A 23,901-nucleotide genomic window follows, 5' to 3' on the forward strand; every position below is an offset into this window, starting at 1 on the left:
ATCTGACCTGCGAGGAGCCACCCCCGCCCCCTACCCCCAACTGAAGTGAGATGCTTCGGTTAGATGATTTCTGAGGTATCTTCTGATTACCAAGATTTTTGTCATTCTTCTATTTCATAAGGCTTTCAACTACCAACCTTAATAAAAGCCAGCACCTGGAATGTGACCTGGCCTGTAGTGACACTCAGTAAATGTGGGATGAATGAGTGAGTGAGACAGACAAGAACAAGGACACTGCAGCACTCACTGTACCCTGCACACCCTGCTTAGTGCTTATGCCGATGACCTCGTTTAACCCGCACACAGCAGCAGATAGGTATTTCTGCCCTCATTAATGCAGATGAGACTGAATGACTTCTCCAAAGTCACTTACCTCGTGAATGATGAAGCTGAAGACTCAGACCAAGATCACTTTCACGCCAGACCCTCCTCTTTGTGTTTTAAGGCCGTATTTTCATGTGTTCTAGCTTGTCATCTATCAGAGGATACCCTTTTATTGGAAGAATCAAAGCTGCCTCTTGCTATATTTTCCCCTTTTTTACACCAGTATTTTAAATTAAAACAGTTTGAAGGCTTGCTAAACTTCATGATGGCATAAGTCACTCTTCTGCCTACCTCTCTCCATTAATGTGTTGAGGGCCTGGTGTCAGGAGGCATTTGATAGTTAATTCAGGCTGGCTGTGTGCTGAAAGCACAGATGCTGAACTCAATTCCAGCAGTTAGATCTTTTGAATATCTTCCTGCTGTGACACTCAACTAACTCTGCATCTTCATCTCAAATGATGATTTCCAGTTTGCTGGGCAGGTATGTGGTTTACTCAGGACGTGGCAGAACGTACCCAGTCGACTGGTGGTTAGAGAATCGAAACGGGAGGCTTAGTGTGTGTTTTTGAGACCTTTCCCATTGTACGTCTTCATGCACTTGACTGGCATGACAGTTAAAAGTTATGATGAGTTAGAAGTTAAAAGTCATGATGGCTTTAATTCAGGAACAAGAAACTCTCTCTTTAAAATTCTTGTTCTGATCCTAGGGCATTCAAGTAGGATCAGAATTCTCAAAATATGAAATGTGACCCACTGTAGATGAGATTGGAGTGGCAGAACCTTCTGAGACCTTGGATCCAATCATCAAGTCATATTTGTGATTAAGACTGATGTCTAATTACTTTTTTAAGTTAGTGTCATGAGAGCGTTGTGTGCATTTATTGGTCATTTTGTTATTCAGGCTACACAGACCCATATAACACGTATTACCTATATGTCACATTTAGTGATGTCTGCTCTAATGTGTGATGGGTAGTCTGGAGGCATATTTGAATTGTGTCAAAGTGTTCACATCTGACCCTGAAATCTGATCTCAGCCATATTCCTGCTTCATCACTGATAACTCTGCCACTCTTTTACATGTGAGGAACTGGTGGGAGAAACCTTTTGTAATAAAAGTTGACACTTCACTTTTAAGAAGCTTAGCTGACCCAAGAAAGAACTCCCTGGGAACATGAGTGTACAATTAAAGCAGTAAATCAAAATGTAATAAATAAGTGCCAGCATCTTGCCCTGTTTCATTTTTAAAGTCATCTTGTGTCATTGTTCTTGTGTGTACGTAGATTGCATCAGACTCATCAGTTTATTCTCTCTCCCTACCATCTTCACTTTATGAAATCAGAGGATTGAATTCTGATACTTACTGGGTTTAGATTTCAAAAAATCAATGTAGACTAATGGAAAAACAGGTTAAATTTTACTTATAAAAGGGAAAGATAATTTGAAGCACTTGCTGTGGTCTGTTAACATTAAAGATATAACCTCAGTTGCTTACAAAAATATTTTATAATTGAAATTTTCTAAAAACAGAACTATTATTTTTTAAATAAAGTCTTTTATGTTATCATTTAAAAATTTTTTTTTTTTCTTGGCTGCACTGCATAGCTTGCTGGACCTTACTTCCCCAATCTGGGCTCAAATCTGGGGTCTGGCAGTGAAAGTGTTGAGTCCAAGCCATTGGATCACCAGGGAATTCCCCTGAAATATATTTAAAAATCAACAATTTGGGGACTTCCCCTTGACTCGGGTACGGGCTGTAAGTAAGAAAGTTATAGAGGGAGAGGGCGGGATGATTTGGGAGAATGGCATTGAAACATGTATAATATCATATAAGAAACGAATCGCCAGTCTGGGTTCGATGCAGGATACAGGATGCTTGGGGCTGGTGCACTGGGATAACCCAGAGGGATGGTATGGGGAGGGAAGTGGGAGGGGCATTCAGGAGTGGGAACTTATGTACACCCGTGGCGGATTCATGTTGATGTATGGCAAAACCAATACAGTATTGTAAAATAAATAAGGAAAGAAAGTTACACCCCATAACTGCAAAGGAGTAAACACCCAGGAATTGGCTGCAGCATCACTTGAGGTTTCCCTCGCTTCCAGTATTTTGAAGTGCCATTTTCCCCACTGCTTTCTTTGTTTTAGTATAAACTCTCAAGGGTGGTTGCCATTTTTCTCCACTGAGTTTTTGTTGTTGTTGTTGTTGTTAATAGTTTTGCAAGCATGGGAGGTTCCTTTCTTGTCTCTCATTCTTCCTTTGTTTCTGTTTGACAGTTATGAGTAGCTTGTCACTCTCATTTGTCATAATGCCATCATGATGGCTAGGAGAAGGCAATGGCACCCACTCCAGTGCTCTTGCCTGGAAAATCCCAGGGACGGCGGAGCCTGGTGGGCTGCAGTCCATGGGGTCGGGAGGAGTCGGACACGACTGAGCGACTTCACTTTCACTCTTCACTTTCATGCATTGGAGAAGGCAATGGCACCCACTCCAATACTCTCGCCTGGAAAATCCCATGGACGGAGGAGCCTGGTGGGCTGCAGTCCATGGGGTCGTGAGGAGTCGGACACGACTGAGCGACTTAACTTTCACTCTTCATTTTCATGCATTGGAGAAGGCAATGGCACCCACTCCAGTGTTCTCACCTGGAAAATCCCAGGGACGGCGGAGCCTGATGGGCTGCCGTCTATGAGGTCGCACAGAGTCGGACATGACTGACGCGACTTAGCAGCAGCAGCGTGATACCACCGAGAAGGCCAGGCCTGCGGAAGACGGCGTGTGCGGTGGTCACGGGCACCCCGCAGGGGCGCCGCACTGTTAGCTTCCTTGCGCCATCAGTCAGCGTGGCAAGTAGCCTCTCCTACCACTTCACACCCTCCCGTGACTGCAAGCCTGCGCACATTCCGCAAGGCGTCTGTTCGCTGTTTCATTGCCTTTGAAGCAAGCGAGCAGAAGGGAGTTGACCTCTTATCACAGACTTCGCATCCTTCTTCTTATACAGAGGCTTTTTTCAAAGCCATTCGCATAGTCAGCTCAAGAGACTTACTCAGACCTCAGAGAAAGGTCTGCTGAGAAAAACGGCCTCAGCAGTTTAAAACTCTCCGATCAGGACTTATTTTAAGTGCCAACAGAGGCACTCTAGAACATTACGCTCTGTGAAGAATTTGAACTAGTTTGGAGGGCGGTTAAGAGGCTTTGTACACGGTTGTCTGTGGTGCTTGAAATAAGACTGGTCATGGTAGAGTTCCAGGACCAGGGACAGAAAACCCTCTTATGCCAGGAACACTGCAGGAGGGGATGTCTGTAAACTGGTTTCATTTTGATCCTCCTCGTTTGTTGCCAGGAAAGTTATCTACAAAATACCTATAAGCATTTTTATGTTAGAATTTTGGTTCCTTTCAGTGACATTCACAAATGCATATTTTACATGATGACTTTAAGGTTCCCTGTGCCCTCTTTTCCTTCCCTCCAGCACAGCTTGGAGTATGGAAATAGTTCCATATATTATGAACAGCTTGCTTGCTTTTGTCATGGGAAGAGATGAAAAGAAATGAGAGATCTGTTGATTTCTTAAAACCATTGTTGTTGTTGTTTTAGTAGCTAAGTTGTGTCTAACTTTTTTTCAATTCCATGGACTGTAGCCCGCCAGGCTCCTCTGTCCATGGGATTTCCCAGCCAAGAATACTGGAGAGGGTTGCCATTTCCTTCTCCAGGAGATCTTCCTGACCCAGGGGTAGAATCCATGTCTCTGCATTGGCAGGCGGATTCTTTACCACTGAGCCACCAGGGAAGCCTTAACACCATAAATACTTATTTAAGAATGAGATCTCATTCAGAGGTAATTATAACAATGGACTTTCATTGTAGATGATTTTAGTGAATAACTGGTAATTTTCTTAAGTATAATAAGGTATTGTGGTTATATAGGAGTTATATAGGTTGTATTGGTTATATAGGAGTCTTATTTCTGAGACTTGCATGCTAAATTATTTATAAATAGAATCTCATGATATGTGTAACTTGCTTTCATATGGTTGAACTAAAACCAGAAAAACCAATGTGCGTATATTTGTGTTATACACAAATGTAAGAGTATTAACAAAACAGTGAATCTAACATATGGCTATTCGTTTTGCTATTCTTGTGGCTTTTCTGCAGGCTTGAAAAATTTTAAATAAAAAGTTGGGGAAGGAGGAAAAATAAACAACCTTTCTTCCCTGTAGGCATCATTTTCTTAATTTGATTAGATTAACTTGTTAGAGCATCAAGCTAGATGATACTTTAAATATTCCTTTAAAAATGGATTCAGAAACATTTAAGCACCTACACATTCAGAAAGAAGTATATTTTTCTCTCATTTCTTAATGGATTTATGGATGCTAAAGTCACCAGGTCAGGAAGTTTCAGCTTTCTTCCAGCAGTGGTTATAGATGATACTTCTTGGCAGGAAAACAACTTCTAGCTGAGTATACACAGAAGAAAGGTTCCCTACTGCACAAAGTCATTAATTCTTTCTGTCCTATGTCATTAAGTTCCTCTTGGCTATAGCAACCTTATTTATAGCCTCAGTGATATTGAATGGTTTCATCCCAACCACATGTGAGCTTCATATGCCAATTGTTATTTAAATGAGTAATATCTATGTCCCCCACTTTTTTTTTCTTTTTTGGGTAAGTGTAGGAAAAAAAGATCTTGTCCTGATTTTCCTGATTGCCCTCATTGTTACTACTCTGCTATAATCCATTCTGTCTCTCTAGAACAAGGTATTTAAATTGCTTCAAAGCCAAATCCAACAGCAGACTTGGACTGACGAGGGCACCCCATCTACTCGAGAGCTCCGGACGGTCTTGCTGGACTTTGCTTGCACCCACAGCTTGGAGAACTGCAGCGCTGCTGCCTTGAAGCTCTTCAATGACTGGATGGCGTCCAATGGCACTCAGAGGTGACGTGTGCTTCTCTCTTGCTCTTGTGGGCCCCACAGCAGGCAGTGAAACCAGGATCTTTATGTCCTGAATCATGGAGTTTATAAAGCCGAGCGTTAATGTAGGCGAACTCTATGTACCTGATTCTCAAACCAGACTGTTGTTTTAATTGTGATGAAATCCATGTAGACTTTAGTATCTTAATTTTTAAGTGTGCAGTTCAGTAGTATAAGTATATTCACATGATTACACAATGAATTGTCAGAACTTTTCCACCTTGCAAAACTGAACAAGACAACTGCTCCCCGTTTTCTCCTCACCCAGCCCTTGGCAGCCAAGGAATTCTGTAGGAGTTTTACTGCTCTAAGTACCTCATATAAGTGAAATCATACAGAAAGTCTTTTTGCGCCTGGCTTTCACTTCAGTCACTCAGTCATGTCCGACTCTTTGCGACCCCATGGACTACAGCATGCCAGGCCTCCCTGTCCATCACCAACTCCCAGAGCTTGCTCAAACTCATGTCCATCGAGTTGGTGATACCATCCAACCATCTCATCCTCTGTCATCTCCTTCTCCTCCTGCCTTCAATCTTTCCCTGCATCAGGGTCTTTTCCAAGGAGTCAGTTCTTCGCATCAGGTAGCCAAACTATTGGAGTTTCAGCTTCAGCATCAGTCCTTCCAATGAATATTGGAATATTCCAATGAATATTCAGGACTGATTTCCTTTAGGATGGACTGGTTGGATCTCCTTACAGTCCAAGGGTCTCTCAAGAGTCTTCTCCAACAACACAGTTCAAAAGCATCAATTCTTCAGCATTCAGCTTTCTTTATAGTCCAACTCTCACATTCATACATGACTACTGGAAAAACCATAGCTTTGACTAGACAGACCTTTGTAGGCAAAGTAATGTCTCTGCTTTTTAATATGTTGTCCAGGTTGGTCATAGACAACCTAATAATGTCCTCAAGATTCATCCATGTTGTAGCATATGTCAGAATATCCTTTCTTTTTAAGGCTGAGTAACCCACTGGATGTATATACCACATTTTGTTTTATCTCTTCATCCACTGATAGACATTTAGGTTGCTTCCACCCTCTGGCTCCTCTGAATAATGCTGCTATGAACATAGGTGTACAAATACCTCTTTGAGACCTGCTTCATTTCTTTCATATCCAGAAGTGGTATTGCTGGGTCATGTGGTAGTTCTGTATCTAATTTTACAAGAATCCTCATAATGTTTTCCAGAGGGGCTTCACTGGTTTCCATTCCTACCAGCAGTGTACAAGAGTTCCAGGTTCTCCACATCCTTGACAACACTTATTCTCTGGGCTTTTGATAGCCATCCTCCTAATAGCTTGAGGCATCAAACAGGTCTCTCTTAATTTAGGAATAAAACATAGCAGGTGGCATTAGCAGTTATAGAAATGTGTGTTATGATGATTGGTTTTCGCCAGGTTTCTTACTGGTTATATGAGAAGAGATTCAAACACCAGGTGGAGACTTGGGGTGTAGGGTATTGGGGTAACCTGTTGAAGCCCTCTGAGATCTTAAGACAGAAAACTGTGCTCCTACCCCTGTTCTTGCCCCTCTTGCTGCACTTGCTGATAGATTTCTACCATGGGACTTACCACGCTGTGTTACGATGTCGGTATTTACCGTTCTGTACTGATGATAGCCCGCGAGCCTCCCAGCAGGTCATGACTGTGTCTCATTCTTTTTCCCTGCTCACAGCGTCCAGCCAGTTACCTGCCTGGTTCTTTGTGGGTAAGCAGTAAATAATTACAGGGTTGAATTCATATGCTTTTTAGTCGCATCACTAGGAAAGGAGCAGCCACGGAATTAATCATTTTCCTAACAGTTAATTATACAGTGAAGACGCTTTAGTATTACCTGCTCAGTCCCCCAAAGCCCTGCCCCTAGTCAGTCCTTGCCTTTGTGTTCAGGGTTTTTTCTGGTTGTTCTCATATCGGACCACCTGTCTTACAGCCTGCCTACGGATGTCATGGCGACCGTGTTCAAGGCTGGAGCAAAAACTGAGGGAGGCTGGTCATTCCTCTTAAGCAAATACGTCTCTCTAGGCTCTGAAGCAGAGAAGAATAAAATACTCAAAGCTCTTGCCAGCTCGGAGGATGTACGGAAGCTTTACTGGTATGAAGCCACCAGAGGAATATGATCTATGGAAACCAAAAGCATGAGAGCACAGAGCCCCTTGGGAGGGGGGGATCCCCCTTTTCCTCCCTTTGCTCACAGGCCAGGCCTGACCTGGGCAGGGTGGTGAGGAGACCCTCGGGGGTGGGGGGATCCCCCTTTTCCTCCCTTTGCTCACAGGCCAGGCCTGACCCGGGCAGGGTGGTGAGGAGACCCTCGGGGGGGGGATCCCCCTTTTCCTCCCTTTGCTCACAGGCCAGGCCTGACCCGGGCAGGGTGGTGAGGAGACCCCACATGCCGGGGTTCATCTCAGGGACCAGACCTGTCCCCACAGGCGACAGTGCTATGCCCAGAAGGAACTGGAGATGCCAAGAGTCACAGCCCTGCTAGGTGTGGAATTAAAAATGTCTTCCTTCCCTTGGCTCATTGTCTTTAATTCCACACCTAGCTTCATTCTTTTTGGGCAAAGGCACGGTTCTGTCCCAGCCGTCTCTTTGAAAATGCAGGCACTTCAGGAAAAGGTACTACTTAAAAGCTTACAGGTTACACCTTTATGTGAATCTGCCAGACTCTTTAATTACTCAGCTGATGACGACCTGGGACTGGAAGGCTCATGTGAGGAAAGAAGGGCAGTGAGTAGGTGTCCCCTCAGGAAGAACCGGGGAAAGGTGTCCTGAGTCGCTAAGAGACACTGGAAGCGTCTTCAAAGTCAGTGCCCAGAAAAGGGTGGACGGAGGCGCTGGAGCCTTGTTGCTTCGCTTGTACAGTTTTGCTCAGATAAATCACAGTGTCCCCGAAATGGCTTCAGAAGCTGCCCAGACCCACTTTCCAAAGGATGCACTGTAAATGGTCACTTTCTTGAAAGTAGTAGCCAGGCTCTGACCCAAGCAAACAGAGAAAGGTTTGTTTTTAAATCAGTAATAATTTTGTTTTAGACCAGGAATATGCTGATAAATTTCCACCCTAAAGTCTTTAAACAGTACCTAAGAAATGGGGTAACACATAAAACGACCTCTTGTTTGATCCTTCACCTCTGTTCTTATCCCCTCCTCTGTTAACACTGTCAGTCCTGGTCTGTGTACTTGCTGCTTTATTCTGTGCCCAGTGTTTTGTGACATTCGTTTTAGTGAATGATCAGTCCTTGAGATTTGCCCCAAAGCCTACTCCATTTTTTTTATAGATGTGTATTATTCCATAATATGGCTCCTATCATAGTTTATTCAACCCATCATGTCTTGATGAGCAGTTGGGGTTTTTTCCAGTTAAAAATATTGCTGCATTCTTTTAGGGGTATGTGTGTTCTCATATAAGGCGATATTATCACATAGTAAATGCTTATGTTCAAATGCCTAACATATTTATTAGCAATAGCTGTGTCCCTGGGGTAATTATATAACCTCAGCTTCTTAAACTATAAAATGAGGATAGATAGTAATGACCTATTTCAAACATTGTTATTCAATTGTTAGTATCAATTTATTGAGTGCATTCTGAAAAGTACCTTCATTTTTATATGACAGCCCAGTTTTAAGAGTAATAAGATACCTCCCTACTCAGTTTTTAACAGAAAAAAAACAGTACCAGTTTTCAGAATTATAATAAATTCTACTGGAAATTATATCCTAAATGTCCTTTTTTTCCCCGAAATGTCCTTATTACGTCAAGAACAATTTATTACTATGTAACAGTGTATTTATGTGTTTATCTCATTGGTTTTCCTTCATTTAGAAACATGACTAGTTTTCACTGTTAACGAAGCTTAGACGGAACCAAAACTTGTATCTCTTGAATTGCCACAGAGCTTTAATTAGGAGACTGGTATTAATTTAAATTCAGTCATCACTTCATCATGAATAATTATTTTGGAAGCTCAATCTGCTCTGCCCTCCAGGTTAATGAAAAAGAGCCTCGATGGAGATCTCATCCGAACACAGAAGCTGTCGTTTATCATTAGAACGGTGGCCCGGCATTTTCCCGGACACTTACTGGCATGGGATTTTGTCAAAGAGAACTGGAGTAAGCTTGTGCAGAAGTAAGTTTCTCAGACAATTACAAATTTTCAGTATCCGCAAGCCTTGCATCTGAAAGCAGTTCCCAGGGCTGTATTGGTTCAGAAGAGTCACGCTTTGCTATGAGAGGAAAAATGCTTCAGTGATAGTTTAACGAACACAGAAATATTCACATTTGTAAACAACATTCCTTAATGCGAGTCAATTTAACAGTGGTGTTTTGTTTAAGTAATAGCACTAATCAAGCCCAACCTTGCTTGGCACCAGCTCACTTAGCTTGAGTGAGTGAAGTCGCTCAGTTGTGAGGGACTCTTTGCGACCCCATGGGCTGTAGCCTACCAGGTTCCTCAGTCCATGGAAATTTCCAGGCAAGAGGACTGGAGTGGGTTGCCATTTCCTTCTCCAGGGGATCTTCCCAACCCGAGGATCGAACCCGGGTCTCCCGCACTGCGGGCAGACGCTTTACCATCTGGGCCACCAGGGAAGCCAACTCACTTGGCTTGGCCGCGGACTATTTCACAATAGCTGTTTCGTTTCATGTGTTGAAAACACCTCCTCACTACCAAGGGATCGTTTACAAACTCAGACCCAGCTCAACAGCACAAGTCGCTCATTTTTTCCTTTTAAATCAGTAATGACACCTTCTGGGTGTATGATGCTGTTTTTGAGGCAAACATGGGCTGTTAATTTCTCTGGGTCTCCTGCCTGCTGGGAGAGGTGTGTGTGGGGTGACTCCTGATGCCCCAACCCCACCCCATCCTCCCCCCCACACACACACACACTGTTCCCAGGATCAGGACTCTACTCTGCCTCAGGCATGTGGAGTTTACAATAAGCATGTCCTTTGCACTCAGGAACTAGGCTTACCAGCAGCTGACTCATTCTTTTTTGCCTTTTGCCCTTACCTTTGTGTTTCTTCAGGTTCCATCTGGGGTCCTATACCATACAAAGTATCGTTGCTGGATCGACTCACCTGTTTTCAACAAAGGCACATTTATCTGAGGTTGGTTGCATCAGATGCTTTTCGGGGAGATTAGGCCATCCCTTTGCCAAACCTCAGAGTGCTCAGTTTTAGTCAGATGGTGGCTTCTCCTGCAAAGCCCTGTCCCTTCTCTGTCTGCCTTCATCAACACTAATGATCCTGCACTGGGATTATTCCTAAAGGGTGTATATACAGCAAGGAGGAAAAGTTCTGCTTCATTCTCAACAGTGTTGTATTGTCTCCCATCTGATACAGATGATTTGTTGAATTAAGATCAACATATGCCAAGTTTATTTTTAATTGGCGATTAGACTGTTCTTGAAGAGTTCCATTCAGAGGGGAAAATTAGGCCCCAGGCCTAACTTTAGACTGTACTTATTTACTGTTACTTGGCCTTTCCGCTCTCCGCCCCCCCTCCCCCACCCACCACCCACCCGCCCTGCCACTTGAAATTTGAACACTTCATCCTTGTGGGAGTAAGGGGAATTCCTTTTTAAAACAGCTTCACATCAGCACGGCCATCACTAAGTCAAAGCTGATTTGAAAAGGATATTCAAAGCTGCGGTATGCCTTTCTTTTCTTCTTTTGAAATACTTCTGTGTGCAACTTACAGGTCCAGGCATTCTTTGAAAATCAGTCAGAGGCCACCTTTCAACTTCGCTGTGTCCAGGAGGCTTTGGAAGTCATTCAGCTGAACATGCAGTGGGTGGAGAAGAATCTTAAAACCCTGACATATTGGCTGTAGCACGCACACCTGTACCTCATCACCCGTTCAGAGAGCTTGTTAACTGGGCCTCTGCTGCTTTTGCAAAAGCCAAGGTGAAACCAGGATCGCTGCTGAGTTGTTTGCACTCTTAGGAGTTCTAGTTTGCTCAGGGCCAGTCTGTATTTTTTCATCTGTCTTTTCTGAAATGTCTTTGGGCAGTGTGTAGTTATTTATTACCAAATTATATTCACCTGTATGCCAACCATCTACAAAAACAATGGGTAATTTTTCTACTTTGAAGATATTCAAATGGGAAAAAAAAAAAAATCTGTTTTGCAATTCTGTCCTCAGTTTCTGGCTAAATGTTGACACCATGAAATAAGGAAAAAGCTACCATGGGAGCCACCGTCTTTGCAGGCTGCTGGTTGGTTAGCCATTTGTTGCTTCTTGTTAATAGATGTTATTTGAATGTGGTTCCAAGTTAGCATCAAAAAGGATAGTAATGAAGTCATCGAATCATGCAGCTGTAGAGAACTGACCTCAGGTGTGCAGATCTACTTTGATTGGGGGTTTTGAATAATCCTTTCTTTTCTGGAAAAAGTTTATAACTATTATATTTTTTTCCGAAGAATAGTGAGGTGCTACCGAATTTTTAAATTTTTGTTGTAAAGCTAAATAACAAGGCCAAAAGAGTAGATTTTCCAAATATTTAACACCTTCTTTTTCATCTTTCAGGAAAATATTTCCAACCGAGTTAGCGTTAATTATTTTGCTTATGAATTCCAGTATTCTCCAAATCTCTGTACACCTTTATCACTCCCTGCCATAGATATCCCTTGTGTTACAAATAAGTATTTCTGCATTTATGGCATTTTTTTAATACTGGTGTCTCTTATCATGACTTTCTTACTAAGAATTACAGTTTACAGTTTGTTTAAGTTGCTTTTTGGCATGATAGATCACAGACACTTTCTCTTAATCATACCCATTGGGTGGTTTTTCATTTTATATTATAGAGTTGCATATTAGAAGTATATTTTAAAATAGGGCCTTTGAGAAATTGAACATTTTTATTTGAAGTTCACCATAATACCTTAAAGGAATAAAGAGAATGTGGATAGGAATAACTTGATTTAGGTTTATTTTAATATGGTGGGCTTTGAATTTTTTCTAAAGTCGGAAACAGTACTTTTCTTTAGTTGAAAAATCAAAGTTTTCTTTTGTAATGGCCAAACTAACAGATGATAGGGAATGGCCAAGGAAGGAAAGAAAGTATCCAAAACTATATGGCAATTTTACTCCTTCTAAAGGGGAAATACTGTACTTGAATTTTTTGAGCTATGCAGACTTATACCTAGATTGTTGTGTTTCTTTGATTCTTAGGAGAAAAGCTTTCTTCCTAGTATTTATTGTACTTTTTATTTTGCTTGAAAATACCTACTTACATAAAAAGGGTATTTACCCATGTTTCAGCACTTCAAACACTCCACTGAATCAGACAATGGGAAAGGTCACCTTTTTTTATTCAGCGGGTATCAAGTGAGAATATATGGAATTATGTATCAAATTTTATTTTATGAAAATATTTTTATATAGCAAAATTGAAAAGACTGGCAATAGAAACTAAAGATAACCTTCTTAGCCCTAGTGTGTTTTCTCCCAATTTAGTGTTTTCTAAACAGCACTTATCTCTCTATTTTAGAGTAGAAAATAGTATTATCTGAGAATCACAGAATCATCTGAAGATGTTTTTTTGAAATTAGGGTGATTGTAGGTCTTTATTACTCTTGTGCTTCAGTAAATGAATGATAATTTAGTCGATATTTGAAAGTGTGTTTTTATATTTTTAGAGTGGGGGAAAATACTAAAATTTTGGAGGATTTTTTGCTGCTGGGTTTTTTTTTTTTAAACCATATTACTAAAGTCCACTTTGATACAGAGTTTAAACTTTGCTACTTCTCAAAATCATTTAAGATTCTTCCGTTTTACCTGCCCATCTTCACATTGTTTCTATAATATTTGTTAGCTCCGCATATGGCAAATCTTGTCTTGAATTACATCATTCTTTCCTGTGAGTGTGTGTGTCTGGAACGGGGTTATAATTAAAACTTTATCAAAACATGGGCTAAAAAGGAGGTAACTCAAAATCCATTTCTATCTTTGTACTCAAAAGCCATTCATTCCCATAATACCAGATCCATACCAATTGTATTTTTCATTTATAGGCCTCACCTCAGATTTTCCTGTGAAATTCCATACTTTTTTAATGTTATGCTATCCCATCTATACAGGGCTTCCAAAAACCAACTCTAAGTCAGGAATATATGGTTAAATAATGGCTAGACCATGTAGTATAATAAGTATTGTTGGAGCATTTGAAGTTTCCCCCCCAGAATTTTATTTCGCCACTGTATTTCTGAGAACTCAGAAGCACAGCAGTTCTTTGTTATATGAGCACACAGATCCACAACACAATTCAGCACTGCCTGACAAGCATTACATTCATTGCAGAGAGAGAGTCAACTTGAATTAATAAAAAGACACATCATACCGTATTATTAGGAAAGGCCAAGTTGGAAATCTGAAACTGTAGAAGAAAAGCTTAGGCTTTGGAAATCTGAAAGGCTACAAACCTAGAAATCCAAGGAGTTCAGTTTGTTGGTATCTAATTGCTTGTTAAGACCAACTGATTAGATATATTAAACTGAAGTAGTGTCAGCAGCTACCATAAGCTTGTGCCTTGCTCCATCTTGTTGGCTATGAATCTCTTTAAGTGAATTTATGTTGTTTGCCACTGTTTTGGTGTTCACGAACTTTCTTACTGTCGCAGGCTCCACTTAACACTACTGTTCTTCACCATTCGTGTGTTCACGTGTACTTTAGCCACCGTGGAAACAGAGCTGTCAGAAGAGTTCTGGGTATATAGAGGATACTGAGCCACATCAGTCTTCCTGGGTGCAGAACAGAATCCTTTCTGAACACTGGAAAGGAAGAAATGAAAGTTAAGTGCTGCGTTTGTTGGATTATAGATTGCCTGTTCCTGAGTTGGCTTTTGAGCATCTACTCAATCTAATGCACGTGGAAAGATAATCTGTAGTCAGGTTGCTGAATATTTACATAATCCTCGTGTATGTCATAGGGGTGCAGGGAAGGTGTATGCATCTCAGGAGATGTGCAGACAGCAATTTCTGGGCTGAGTTTGCAAAACAAGACCTGAATTTCATAGGTAGAATGTAGTTCTCCTCTGCCTTTTTTAAAAAAAAATTGGAATTGACTCTTTTCTTCATCCCTTACATTCCCATTTGTATTTTATAAAGCCTATGTGTTCCCTTTTGCTGGGTTTTGCTTTTTTTTATTTTGTGCTGCATTCTCTTCATTGGCAACTAAGTACCAAATGAAAAGTGGAAGTCCGAAAGTATGATAACCCTCCTCTTCTCCCCTTCCCTTGTTGCCTACCTGGGCAATAGCTCATAGACTAGTTGATTGATTTCTTTGAGGGTTCTTTAGGGGAATGTGCTTTTTAAATGTATGCATTTGTTTTGATGTTTTTATATTCTTTCATCTTAGTATAGTTTATCCTGATGAAAAGTGAAAGAGACATTGTCCTGTGAAAATCTCTTCTAGCCTTTCAAGTTTTCCTGCCTGGGCAGCAGCTGCAGAGTAGTTACTTGATTTCCTTCTTTGGAAGGAGATGGCCACAGTGGTAGAAGAGCAGAATGTGTATTTTTTAAAATGTATCTAAATCACTAGTTTGTGGGTGTTTGATTTTGTATTTCCTTCATCCTCCTCACGGATAAGTAGAGATCTAATGAACTGTGAAGGTCCCAAAGTTGGAGGAATGTCTTATCTGCCCCTCTCCTTATTGCCTGGATGGACGTAAGTGAGTAGTTGCAGTTTCTGTTGTTTTGATCTAGTCTGTTCTTGGGGGCAGAGATGGGGGAGGGTTGTATTTTCTTTTTTTCAAGTGTATATAAGTGTTATGCTCCTTTTTAATATTTCATTTTAGGTGTGTTGCTTTGCATGAATGCATATGTACTTAACGAAAACGGAGATTCAGAGTATGAGAGATCTCCTCTTCCTTTTCCTTACTGCCTTTTTGGGCAGTAGCTAGAGTAGTTTTTGTTTTGTGAGGTGGGAGACAGTGGGGTATGTACTTAATGTATATAAATAAATCTATAACTTTGTATTATAACTAATCATTTCGTACTACGTCCTTTTCATAGGACGTGAAAGTACCTAATGAGACGTGGAGGTCCACATGTATGACAATCTCCTCTTGACCCCTTCCCGTGTTGCCTGAGAGGGCAATGGCTAGTAGAGTAGTTGATTAGCTTCAGGGGCTCTTTTGTGGGTATTAGGGTAAATGCTTTTAAAATATATACTCATGTTTTTTACTTCCTTATTATAGTATTTCATTTGGTACACAGCCCTTCACTTGGGGGTTTCCCTGATGGCTCAGCTGGTAAAGAATCTGCCTGCAATGCAGGGGACCTGGGTTTGATTCCTGAGTTAAGATCCCCTGAACTGTGGAATGGCTCCCCACTCCAGTAATCTGGCCTAGAGAATTCCATGGACAGAGAAGCCTGTCAGGCTACAGTCCATGGGGTCGCAAAGAGTTGGACACAACTGAGTGACTTTCACTCACTCACTCTCCTTCGCTTGCGCTGGTAGGTTGCTAATGAACCACAGAGTTCTGGATATAGAGCAGTCTTCCCTCCTTTTCCTTTTTATCCATGTAGTCAATAGTTTTAAAGTAGTTTGGGCTTTTTGAATTTTGCAGGGGACGGGGCTGGGAAGGGACTGAGGCGGGATATATTCTTTTGAAATCTGTATATATACAGTGGTGGTTTCGATACCATGTTATTCCATTTTGTACTTATCCCTTGCTTGGATGTGTAGGTCCCTAACAAGATGTGGAGGTATGGATGTAGGAAAATCTTCTGTCTTCCCCTTTCCTTGTCGCCACTGTGGGTAATGTTTGTAGAGCAGTCTAGATTATTTTTACCTCTATCACTCCCTTGCCTGGGAGCTTAGGGATATGTACTTTTTAAAATGTATATAAATGTTTGTGTTCCTTTTTTTTTTTTTCCTGTTACTTCATTTTGTACCTAAACCTTTGCATGGATTCTTAGGTACATGATGAAAATCAAGGTTCATTCTATGAAAAAAAATCTCCTCCTCTCCCCTTCCCTTATTGCCTTGTCTAGGCAATGACTAGTAGCATAGTTTTTGGAAGAATTTTTTGTGGGGCGCAGAGCGGTGAAGGTTTTTCTGGGTTTGCTTTTGTGTGTGTGTGTATAAACGTTTGCTGCATTTATTTGCGCTTTCATTTCAAGCCTAGTGTCTTTTGTGACTCCTAAATATCAAATATAATGCAGAGGTCCAGATCGGGGTGTAATAAATCCCCCCCCCCGATCCTTCTCCTGTAGCCTGTGTATACTGTTAGTGTAGTGTAGGAGTACTTGAGGATTTGGTTTTCTGTTGTTTGTTTTTGAGGTTTTTAATGGGGGATGAGCTTGTTAGGCAAGATATATAAATTTTTAAGTGTATACAAATGTTTCTGCCTCTTTGGGTGTTCATTTCATCTTGAATCCAGTCTTTTGCATGACTCTTTTGGAACTTTATGAAAGTTGAGATTGATTCTATAAAAGATCTCCCTGCTCCCTTTCCCTCACTGGGCAGTGGCAGAGGAATAGATGTTTGGCCTTTGCTTTTGGAGAGGTAGGGATGGGAGAGGTCTGTGTGTGTGTGTGTACACATATATATATACTTTTTAATGTATAAATGCTTGCTACCCTTTGTGTGTTATTTCATTTAGTACACAGTCCTTTGCTGGGATCTGTAGGTACATAATGAAACATGGAGGTCCAGATGTATGATAAATCTCCTCTACTCCCTTCCCTGACTGCCTACGTGGGCAATAGTTCAACAATTTAGAAATCTTTTTTTTTTTTTTTTTTGGAGGGAGGAATTATTGGGTGGGTAGTAGTTAGTGGGAAGGGATGGGGTATGCCCTTTTTAAAAGTGTATATAACTGTTTCCATGTTACTGATTTTATACCTGGTCCTTTGGGTGGATGTCAAGTTACCAAATGCAAATTGAGGAGAAGTGTCTGACATCCTCCCCTTCTCTCCTTCCCCTTGTTGCCTGTGTGGTAACAGCAAGTAGAAGAGTTGCATGTTCGCTTGTTTTATAGAGATTTATATTTTTGGCAGGGGAATGTTCTTCATGAATGTTTTCATTTGTTGCTTTATTTTGTGTTTAGTCCTTTACATGGCTATGTAGGGAACTGATGAAACTTGGCTCCCCTGGATGCGCAGGTTACTTTCTTCCTTTCCCACGTATTTGCTCCTTCAGCTGGAGCAAAAGAGTTACTATTTTGTGGCTGTTTTTATTCTCTCAGATATATGCCTTTGAAGATGTAAGTGTATACATGCACATACATGATTTGCTTCTTTTCTTCCCCCATTATTTTCCTTGAATAGTCCCTTGCGGGGCTCTGAGTGTATCTAATAAAAAATGTCCCACCAGATCCTTGCCATCTGAGCTAAAGGTGTAGCACTGAGGTGGTATAACTAATGGCACCAGGCATGTAGCCCGTAAGATGGGAGAAGACGCTTGGATACGGTTGAGTTGTGAGAGCTAATCACATCTAGCAGGTCTCAGGTTGACTCGCACTGAATGAAATGGTAGGAAGAGAGGGACCTGTTCTTTGGCAATTCAGGCGTGGTTAAATTTTTTTGCTGTTCATCTCTCAGCAGCACTCATTCAAACTCATTTGAAGACCCTTGAGAGTAGCTCCTTTCTGAGGCCCTGGATTCTAACTCAGTTGGCTCCAGTTCCATCAGTTACATATTCTTCTGTACTCAGTAGAAATCATTTTGGGTTTTGGAGTGAATCGTTTTGAGTTATTGCCATCATTCTAGTAAATGACAACATGGGCCCCAAAACTAATTCAAGAAGAATTGGGGTGGCAAGCTCTTTGACTCCCAACACCTTGCACATGGGAGGGCGAGTTGGCCCTTTACTCCCCAGAGCTCTTCTGCTTGGCTGCATCCGTCTCCTCTCCCTTCTCCACTAGCTGAAGCATTCCTGTTCATTTCTCCTTTTTGTCTTCAGTGCTTGCACTGTTAGCTGTTATCTTCAAGTGTCCTCGGAAATGTGAGCCCATGTTGCCTTTTTAGCTCTATGTCTTTGCATGCATGTCATACATCCAGACCTGTGTGTGAACTTTCAGCGTTCTTCAGTGATATTTCACATTGACTGTTCATCCACCACATGGTAAATGTCACGACTCCATATTTATCTGTCGCAAAGAAAACGCATGTGGAAAATCCATCCATCCCTCTCTTCCCTCCCTTCTGAGCACTGTTTTTTTTTTATTCTGCAATTTATAACCAATATAATGCTGAAGATTTGCCATACTGTTATAGAAACATTGAACGGTAGGACTCCTAGAAAATTTGCAAAGAGATGTTATTCACCATATCAGACTCTCAGGTTCTAGTGATGAAAAATTTGCTTATACTTTGCTGTTACTTATACCTGCTGCTGTACGGAAAATAAAAGTTTATTCATGCCACATTTAACTTTGACCATACATAAAAGGGAGCGTCTTTTTGGAGTTAGTCATGGTCATATTTAGTGGTACTTCTCAACAGTTCTTAATTTGAAATACTTCAAAGGAAGTAAACGTCAGGGCTTAGCTGAATGAATTGCTCCAGAACTTGAAGTGTAGAAAGCTTCAGTACAGTAACATATTCATGTGTACAAAGTGACGATTACAGCAGAATTGGGACATTTGCATTAATCAACAAACTCACATTGAGACAAAACTGAATCTTACAGCTTTCTTGATTAAAGCCAAGTGTTCCGTGTTGCTGTGAAGAATAGTCTCTCAAACACTTTGAAAAGTAGTTACTTCAAAACTTGTAAAGGTATCACATTTTTGTATTTAAACACAGAGATCTCCAATTTCTTGAATCTGAGCTTGTGGGTAGAATTCTAAATTTGTATCATAATCTTGTCTTTTGTGAAAGATTTTGAAAATAGTATGTATATATATAATATTATATATGCAAATTGTGTTTTGTCACTTGTAAAGGGAAAAGGCTTATTTTTCTTTATACTTCCGATACCTTGTTTTGCATATGACCAGCACTGACTGAAAGGCATGTGTACCTGCAAACACTGTTGCTTTTTTTGTGAAATAAAAATAAAAGTATTTAAATATAAATATTTTGTAGACCATTTTCATTTTTTAAAAGTACATATAAAGTGGTTTATCATCTCAGCTGTACCAGAACGGGAACAGTATTCATTGTCTTTTGCAGCATTTCCTATCTCACCAGTGCTCCGGTATCTTTACTGCGTGTAACTCAAGGGTTCACAGGCTCATTAATGCCATGTTGGACTGTCCTGGGTATTGTATGATGATTACCAACATCCCTGGTCTCTAATGCAAATAGAAACTCCTCTACCCTCAGTGAGACAACCAAAAATGTCTCCAGACACTGCTAAGCACTCACTGGGGTGGAGTGGGGTTAAAGTTATCCGTGGATGCCCTCCATGTAGTGGAAATATTTTAGAATGAAATGATTCTCATAAATACGCCAGTCACTTGAGTAGCCATTTGGTCAGATCTACAGTAAGAAGTTCCTTGTTTTAATTCCCATAAAGATTCTTGGGAGAGAACTGAGAATATCTTAGGCTCTCCGGTGTTGGAATTAGAACCAGTATTCTTCTATGTAAATTGTTAGCACTTAAAGTTAGGCATTTTGAGGCAGAGTTTGGGGTAAAAGAATTAAGACACTATTTCTGGGCATACAAACATACACATTGAAGCAATACACTTTTAAAATATCACCAGAACTTACCTGGTGGTCCAGTAGTTCAGACTCTGCACGTCCAATGCAGAGCCACGGGTTCAGTCCCTGGTTAGGGGACTAAGATCCCACACATTGCAGGGTGCTGCCTTCTAAAGAAAAAAAAAAAGGACAAAAGTTAAAAAAAGTTATTACCATTAATAATTATTGGGCGAATTCTCTTAGAAATTAAAAGATTTTTGCGCAGAAGCTACTAGTTCAATTTCTGATACTTTGTTCACAGACATGCACAGTAAAAATGGAAATAAAACCCATTATAGATATATTGGGTTGGCCAAAAAGTTCATTCATATTTGAAAGACTTGAACAGACTTTTTGGCTAACCTTATAGAAAAAATGTTTTTATTCCAGTGGAATTTATAGAGGCTAACTGACATAAATGCATCATCTATACGTTGAGAAGTATGTTTTATTTGAGGACAACAGTCCAGGAAAGCAGCCTCACAGTTCTGACAAACTGTTCCAAAAAGGTAAGGGAGGGGCCAGGATATACTGGAGTTTTTGCATTTTTGCTGAAAATATGTGGTTGAATATCAAACAGTTACTGTGAATCACACACACAAAAGATACCAAGTTAAGAGATTTTAGTGCCTTTCTATATATGGAAAGAGTCTGAGCTCATTGAAATTCCTTTGATATGTATTTTATCCAGGCTAGGATCCTGTTTTTCTCATTTCTAAATTACCCTCATGGTACACTGTTGGGGGCAGGTGCAGAGGCTGAGGGCTTGATGGTGGGGCTAATTCACTGATTACTGAAATGATGGGCAACTTTTTTGTCCATAGCACCTCCTTGTGGTCATAAATTAGATCAAGGTTTGGGAAACATTTCATGACCAATTTTCCCACAGCACAAGGAATTACGACCCAGGAAAAATTTCCCGTGTTGCTTCTCTCCATTTCTACAGTTGCACCATTACAGTTATTCTGGGTAGAGTTATATTTGATGAACTTCCTCAAGACGTTCAGCCATCATTAGGTTTGTCAGAGGATGGGTTACCGTTGCAAAATGCAACAGAAAACTATTTTCCCAACCCAGGGATCGAACCCAGGTCTCCTGCATTGCAGGTGGATTCTTTACCATCTGAGCCACCAGGGAAGCTCATCTTATAGACAGGATATGAGTAAATACAGCAGGTATCATTAATAAAATCATAGTAGAGCAGGTAAAGACAAGGCATAAATAGCTGGAGAAACAAGAGGACAGATTAAAACTATAATTGAGGTAAACTGGATGTAATCTGGTCACAGTAAGTCATCAAGTCTACAAGGGAAGCAGCTGGAGAAGAAAAATTCAGAAGGAATCAAGTAGAGATAAATCATACCTTTTGTAAATGAAGATAACGGTTACCAACTTGTTGCAGGTCAAAACATAAGAAAGCCTTTCTGAAAAAGATTAAAAGGCAGTGTTTTAGAAAAAAAGAATCATAAAACTATAAATCATATATTGCTCATAATTCCTGTTGATCTGGGTGAGGTCAGGTTTTTCCATTAATTTCTTACCATTTTAGTTCAGTTAAGTTCAGTCACTCAGTCGTGTCTGACTCTTTGTGACCCCATGAATCCCAGCACGCCAGGCCTCCCTGTCCATCACCAATTCCCGGAGTTCACTCAGACTCAACGTCCATCGAGTCAGTGATGCTATCCAGCCATCTCATCCTCTGTCGTCCCCTTCTCCTCCTGCCCCCAATCCCTCCCAGCATCAGACTCTTTCAATGAGTCAACTCTTTGCATGAGATGGCCAAAATACTGGAGTTTCAGCTTTAGCATCATTCCTTCCAAAGAAATCCCATGGCTGATCTCCTTCAGAATGGACTGGTTGGATCTCCTTGCAGTCCAAGGGACTCTCAAGAGTCTTTTCCAACACCACAGTTCAAAAGCATCAATTCTTCAGCGCTCAGCTTTCTTCACAGTCCAATTCTCACATCCATACATGACCACTTGAAAAACCATAGCCTTGACTAGACGGACCTTAGTCAGCAAGTAATGTCTCTGCTTTTGAATATGCTATCTAGGTTGGTCATAACTTTCCTTCCAAGGAGTAAGCGTCTTTTAATTTCATGGCTGCAGTCACCATCTGCAGTGATTTTGGAGCCCCCAAAAATAAAGTCTGACACTGTTTCCACTGTTTCCCCATCTATTTCCCATGAAGTGATGGGACCAGATGCCATGATCTTCGTTTTCTGAATGTTGAGCTTTAAGCCAACTTTTTCACTCTCCTCTTTCACTTTTGTCAAGAGGCTTTTGAGTTCCTCTTCACTTTCTGCCATAAAGGTGGTGTCATGTGCATATCTGAGGTTCTTGATATTTCTCCCAGCAATCTTGATTCCAGCTTGTGTTTCTTCCAGTCCAGTTTCTCATGATGTACTCCGCATATAAGTTAAATAAGCAGGGTGACAATATACAGCCTTGACGTACTCCTTTTCCTATTTGGAACCAGTCTGTTGTCCCATGTCCAGCTCTAACTGTTGCTTCCTGACCTGCATACAGATTTCTAAGAGGCAGGTCAGGTGGTCTGGTATTCCCATCTCTTTCAGAATTTTCCATAGTTTATTGTGATGCACATAGTCAAAGGCTTTGGCATAGTCAAGAAAGCAGAAATAGATGTTTTCTGGAACTCTCTTGCTTTTTCCATGATCCAGTGGATGTTGGCAATTTGATCTCTGGTTCCTCTGCCTTTTCTAAAACCAGCTTGAACATCAGGGAGTTCACGGTTCACGTATTGCTGAAGCCTGGCTTGGAGAATTTTGAGCATTACTTTACTAGCATGTGAGATGAGTACAATTGTGTGGTAGTTTGCGCATTCTTTGGCATTGGAATGAAAACTGACCTTTTCCAGTCCTGTGGCCACTGCGGAGTTTTCCGGATTTGCTGGCATATTGAGTGCAGCACTTTCAGAGCATCATCTTTCAGGATTTGAAATAGCTCCACTGGAATTCCATCACCTCCACTAGCTTTGTTCGTAGTAATGCTTTCTAAGGCCCACTTGACTTCACATTCCAGGATGTCTGGCTCTAGATGAGTGATCACACCATCGTGATTATCTTAGTCGTGATGATCTTTTTTGTACAGTTCTTCTGTGTATTCTTGCCACCTCTTCTTAATATCTTCTGCTTCTGTTAGGTCCATACCATTTCTGTCCTTTATGGAGCCCATCTTTGCATGAAATGTTCCCTTGGTGTCTCTAATTTTCTTGAAGAGATCCCTAGTCTTTCCCATTCTGTTCTTTTCCTCTATTTCTTTGCATTGATCGCTGAGGAAGGCTTTCTTATCTCTCCTTGCTATTCTTTGGAACTCTGCATTCAGATGCTTATATCTTTCCTTTTCTCCTTTGCTTTTCACTTCCCTTCTTTTCACAGCTATTTGGGTAAGGCCTCCCCAGACAGCCATTTTGCTTTTTAGCATTTCTTTTCCGTGGGGATGGTCTTGATCCTTGTCTCCTGTACGATGTCACGAACCTCCGTCCACAGTTCATCAGGCACTCTATCTATCAGATCTAGTCCCTTAAATCCATTTCTCACTTCCACTGTATAATCATAAGGGATTTGATTGAGGTCATACCTGAATGGTCTAATGGTTTTCCACACTTTCTTCAATTTAAGTCTGAATTGGCAATAAGGAGTTCATGATCTGAGCCACAGTCAGCTCCCGGTCTTGTTTTTGTTGACTGTATAGAGCTTCTCCATCTTTGGCTGCAAAGAATATAATCAGTCTGATTTTGGTGTTGACCATCTGGTGATGTCCATGTGTAGTCTTCTCTTGTGTTGTTGGAAGAGGGTGTTTGCTATGACCAGTGCATTTTCTTGGCAAAACTCGATTAGCCTTTGCCCTGCTTCATTCCACATTCCAAGGCCAAATTTGCCTGTTACACCAGGTGTTTCTTGACTTCCTACTTTTGCATTCCAGTCCCCTATAATGAAAAG

At 41.0% G+C, this 23,901-nt stretch overlaps 1 protein-coding gene and 1 long non-coding RNA gene across 6 annotated transcripts in view; one reads left to right on the forward strand and one right to left on the reverse strand.

Moving 5' to 3' along the window:
- LNPEP (leucyl and cystinyl aminopeptidase) overlaps window positions 1-19,330 on the forward strand; it is a 105,409-nt gene extending 86,079 nt beyond the window's left edge. For 3 of the 5 annotated variants that reach the window (XM_012178991.5, XM_042250786.2, XM_060416036.1), the window contains 5 exons: window positions 5,083-5,267; window positions 7,236-7,397; window positions 9,289-9,429; window positions 10,328-10,409; window positions 11,002-19,330. In XM_012178991.5, the coding sequence (XP_012034381.3) occupies window positions 5,083-5,267; window positions 7,236-7,397; window positions 9,289-9,429; window positions 10,328-10,409; window positions 11,002-11,133 (702 nt within the window). In that variant the 3' untranslated portion in view covers window positions 11,134-19,330. Of the gene's footprint in view, window positions 1-121; window positions 1,900-2,601; window positions 4,555-5,082; window positions 5,268-7,235; window positions 7,398-9,288; window positions 9,430-10,327; window positions 10,410-11,001 lie in introns of those variants that run through there. The other 2 variants (XM_042250787.2, XM_060416037.1) reach the window with 2 other exon arrangements.
- LOC132659842 (uncharacterized) lies at window positions 18,420-22,924 on the reverse strand. Its single transcript, XR_009600744.1, has 3 exons — window positions 21,482-22,924; window positions 21,304-21,364; window positions 18,420-20,071 (listed from the first exon to the last, which is right to left on the reverse strand). It is a non-coding gene; the product is annotated as an uncharacterized LOC132659842 (long non-coding RNA).
- Between the last annotated feature and the right edge of the window lie 977 nt (window positions 22,925-23,901).

Source organism: Ovis aries, chromosome 5 (assembly GCF_016772045.2).
Source record: "Ovis aries strain OAR_USU_Benz2616 breed Rambouillet chromosome 5, ARS-UI_Ramb_v3.0, whole genome shotgun sequence".
NCBI classification, from domain to species: Eukaryota; Metazoa; Chordata; class Mammalia; order Artiodactyla; family Bovidae; genus Ovis; species Ovis aries.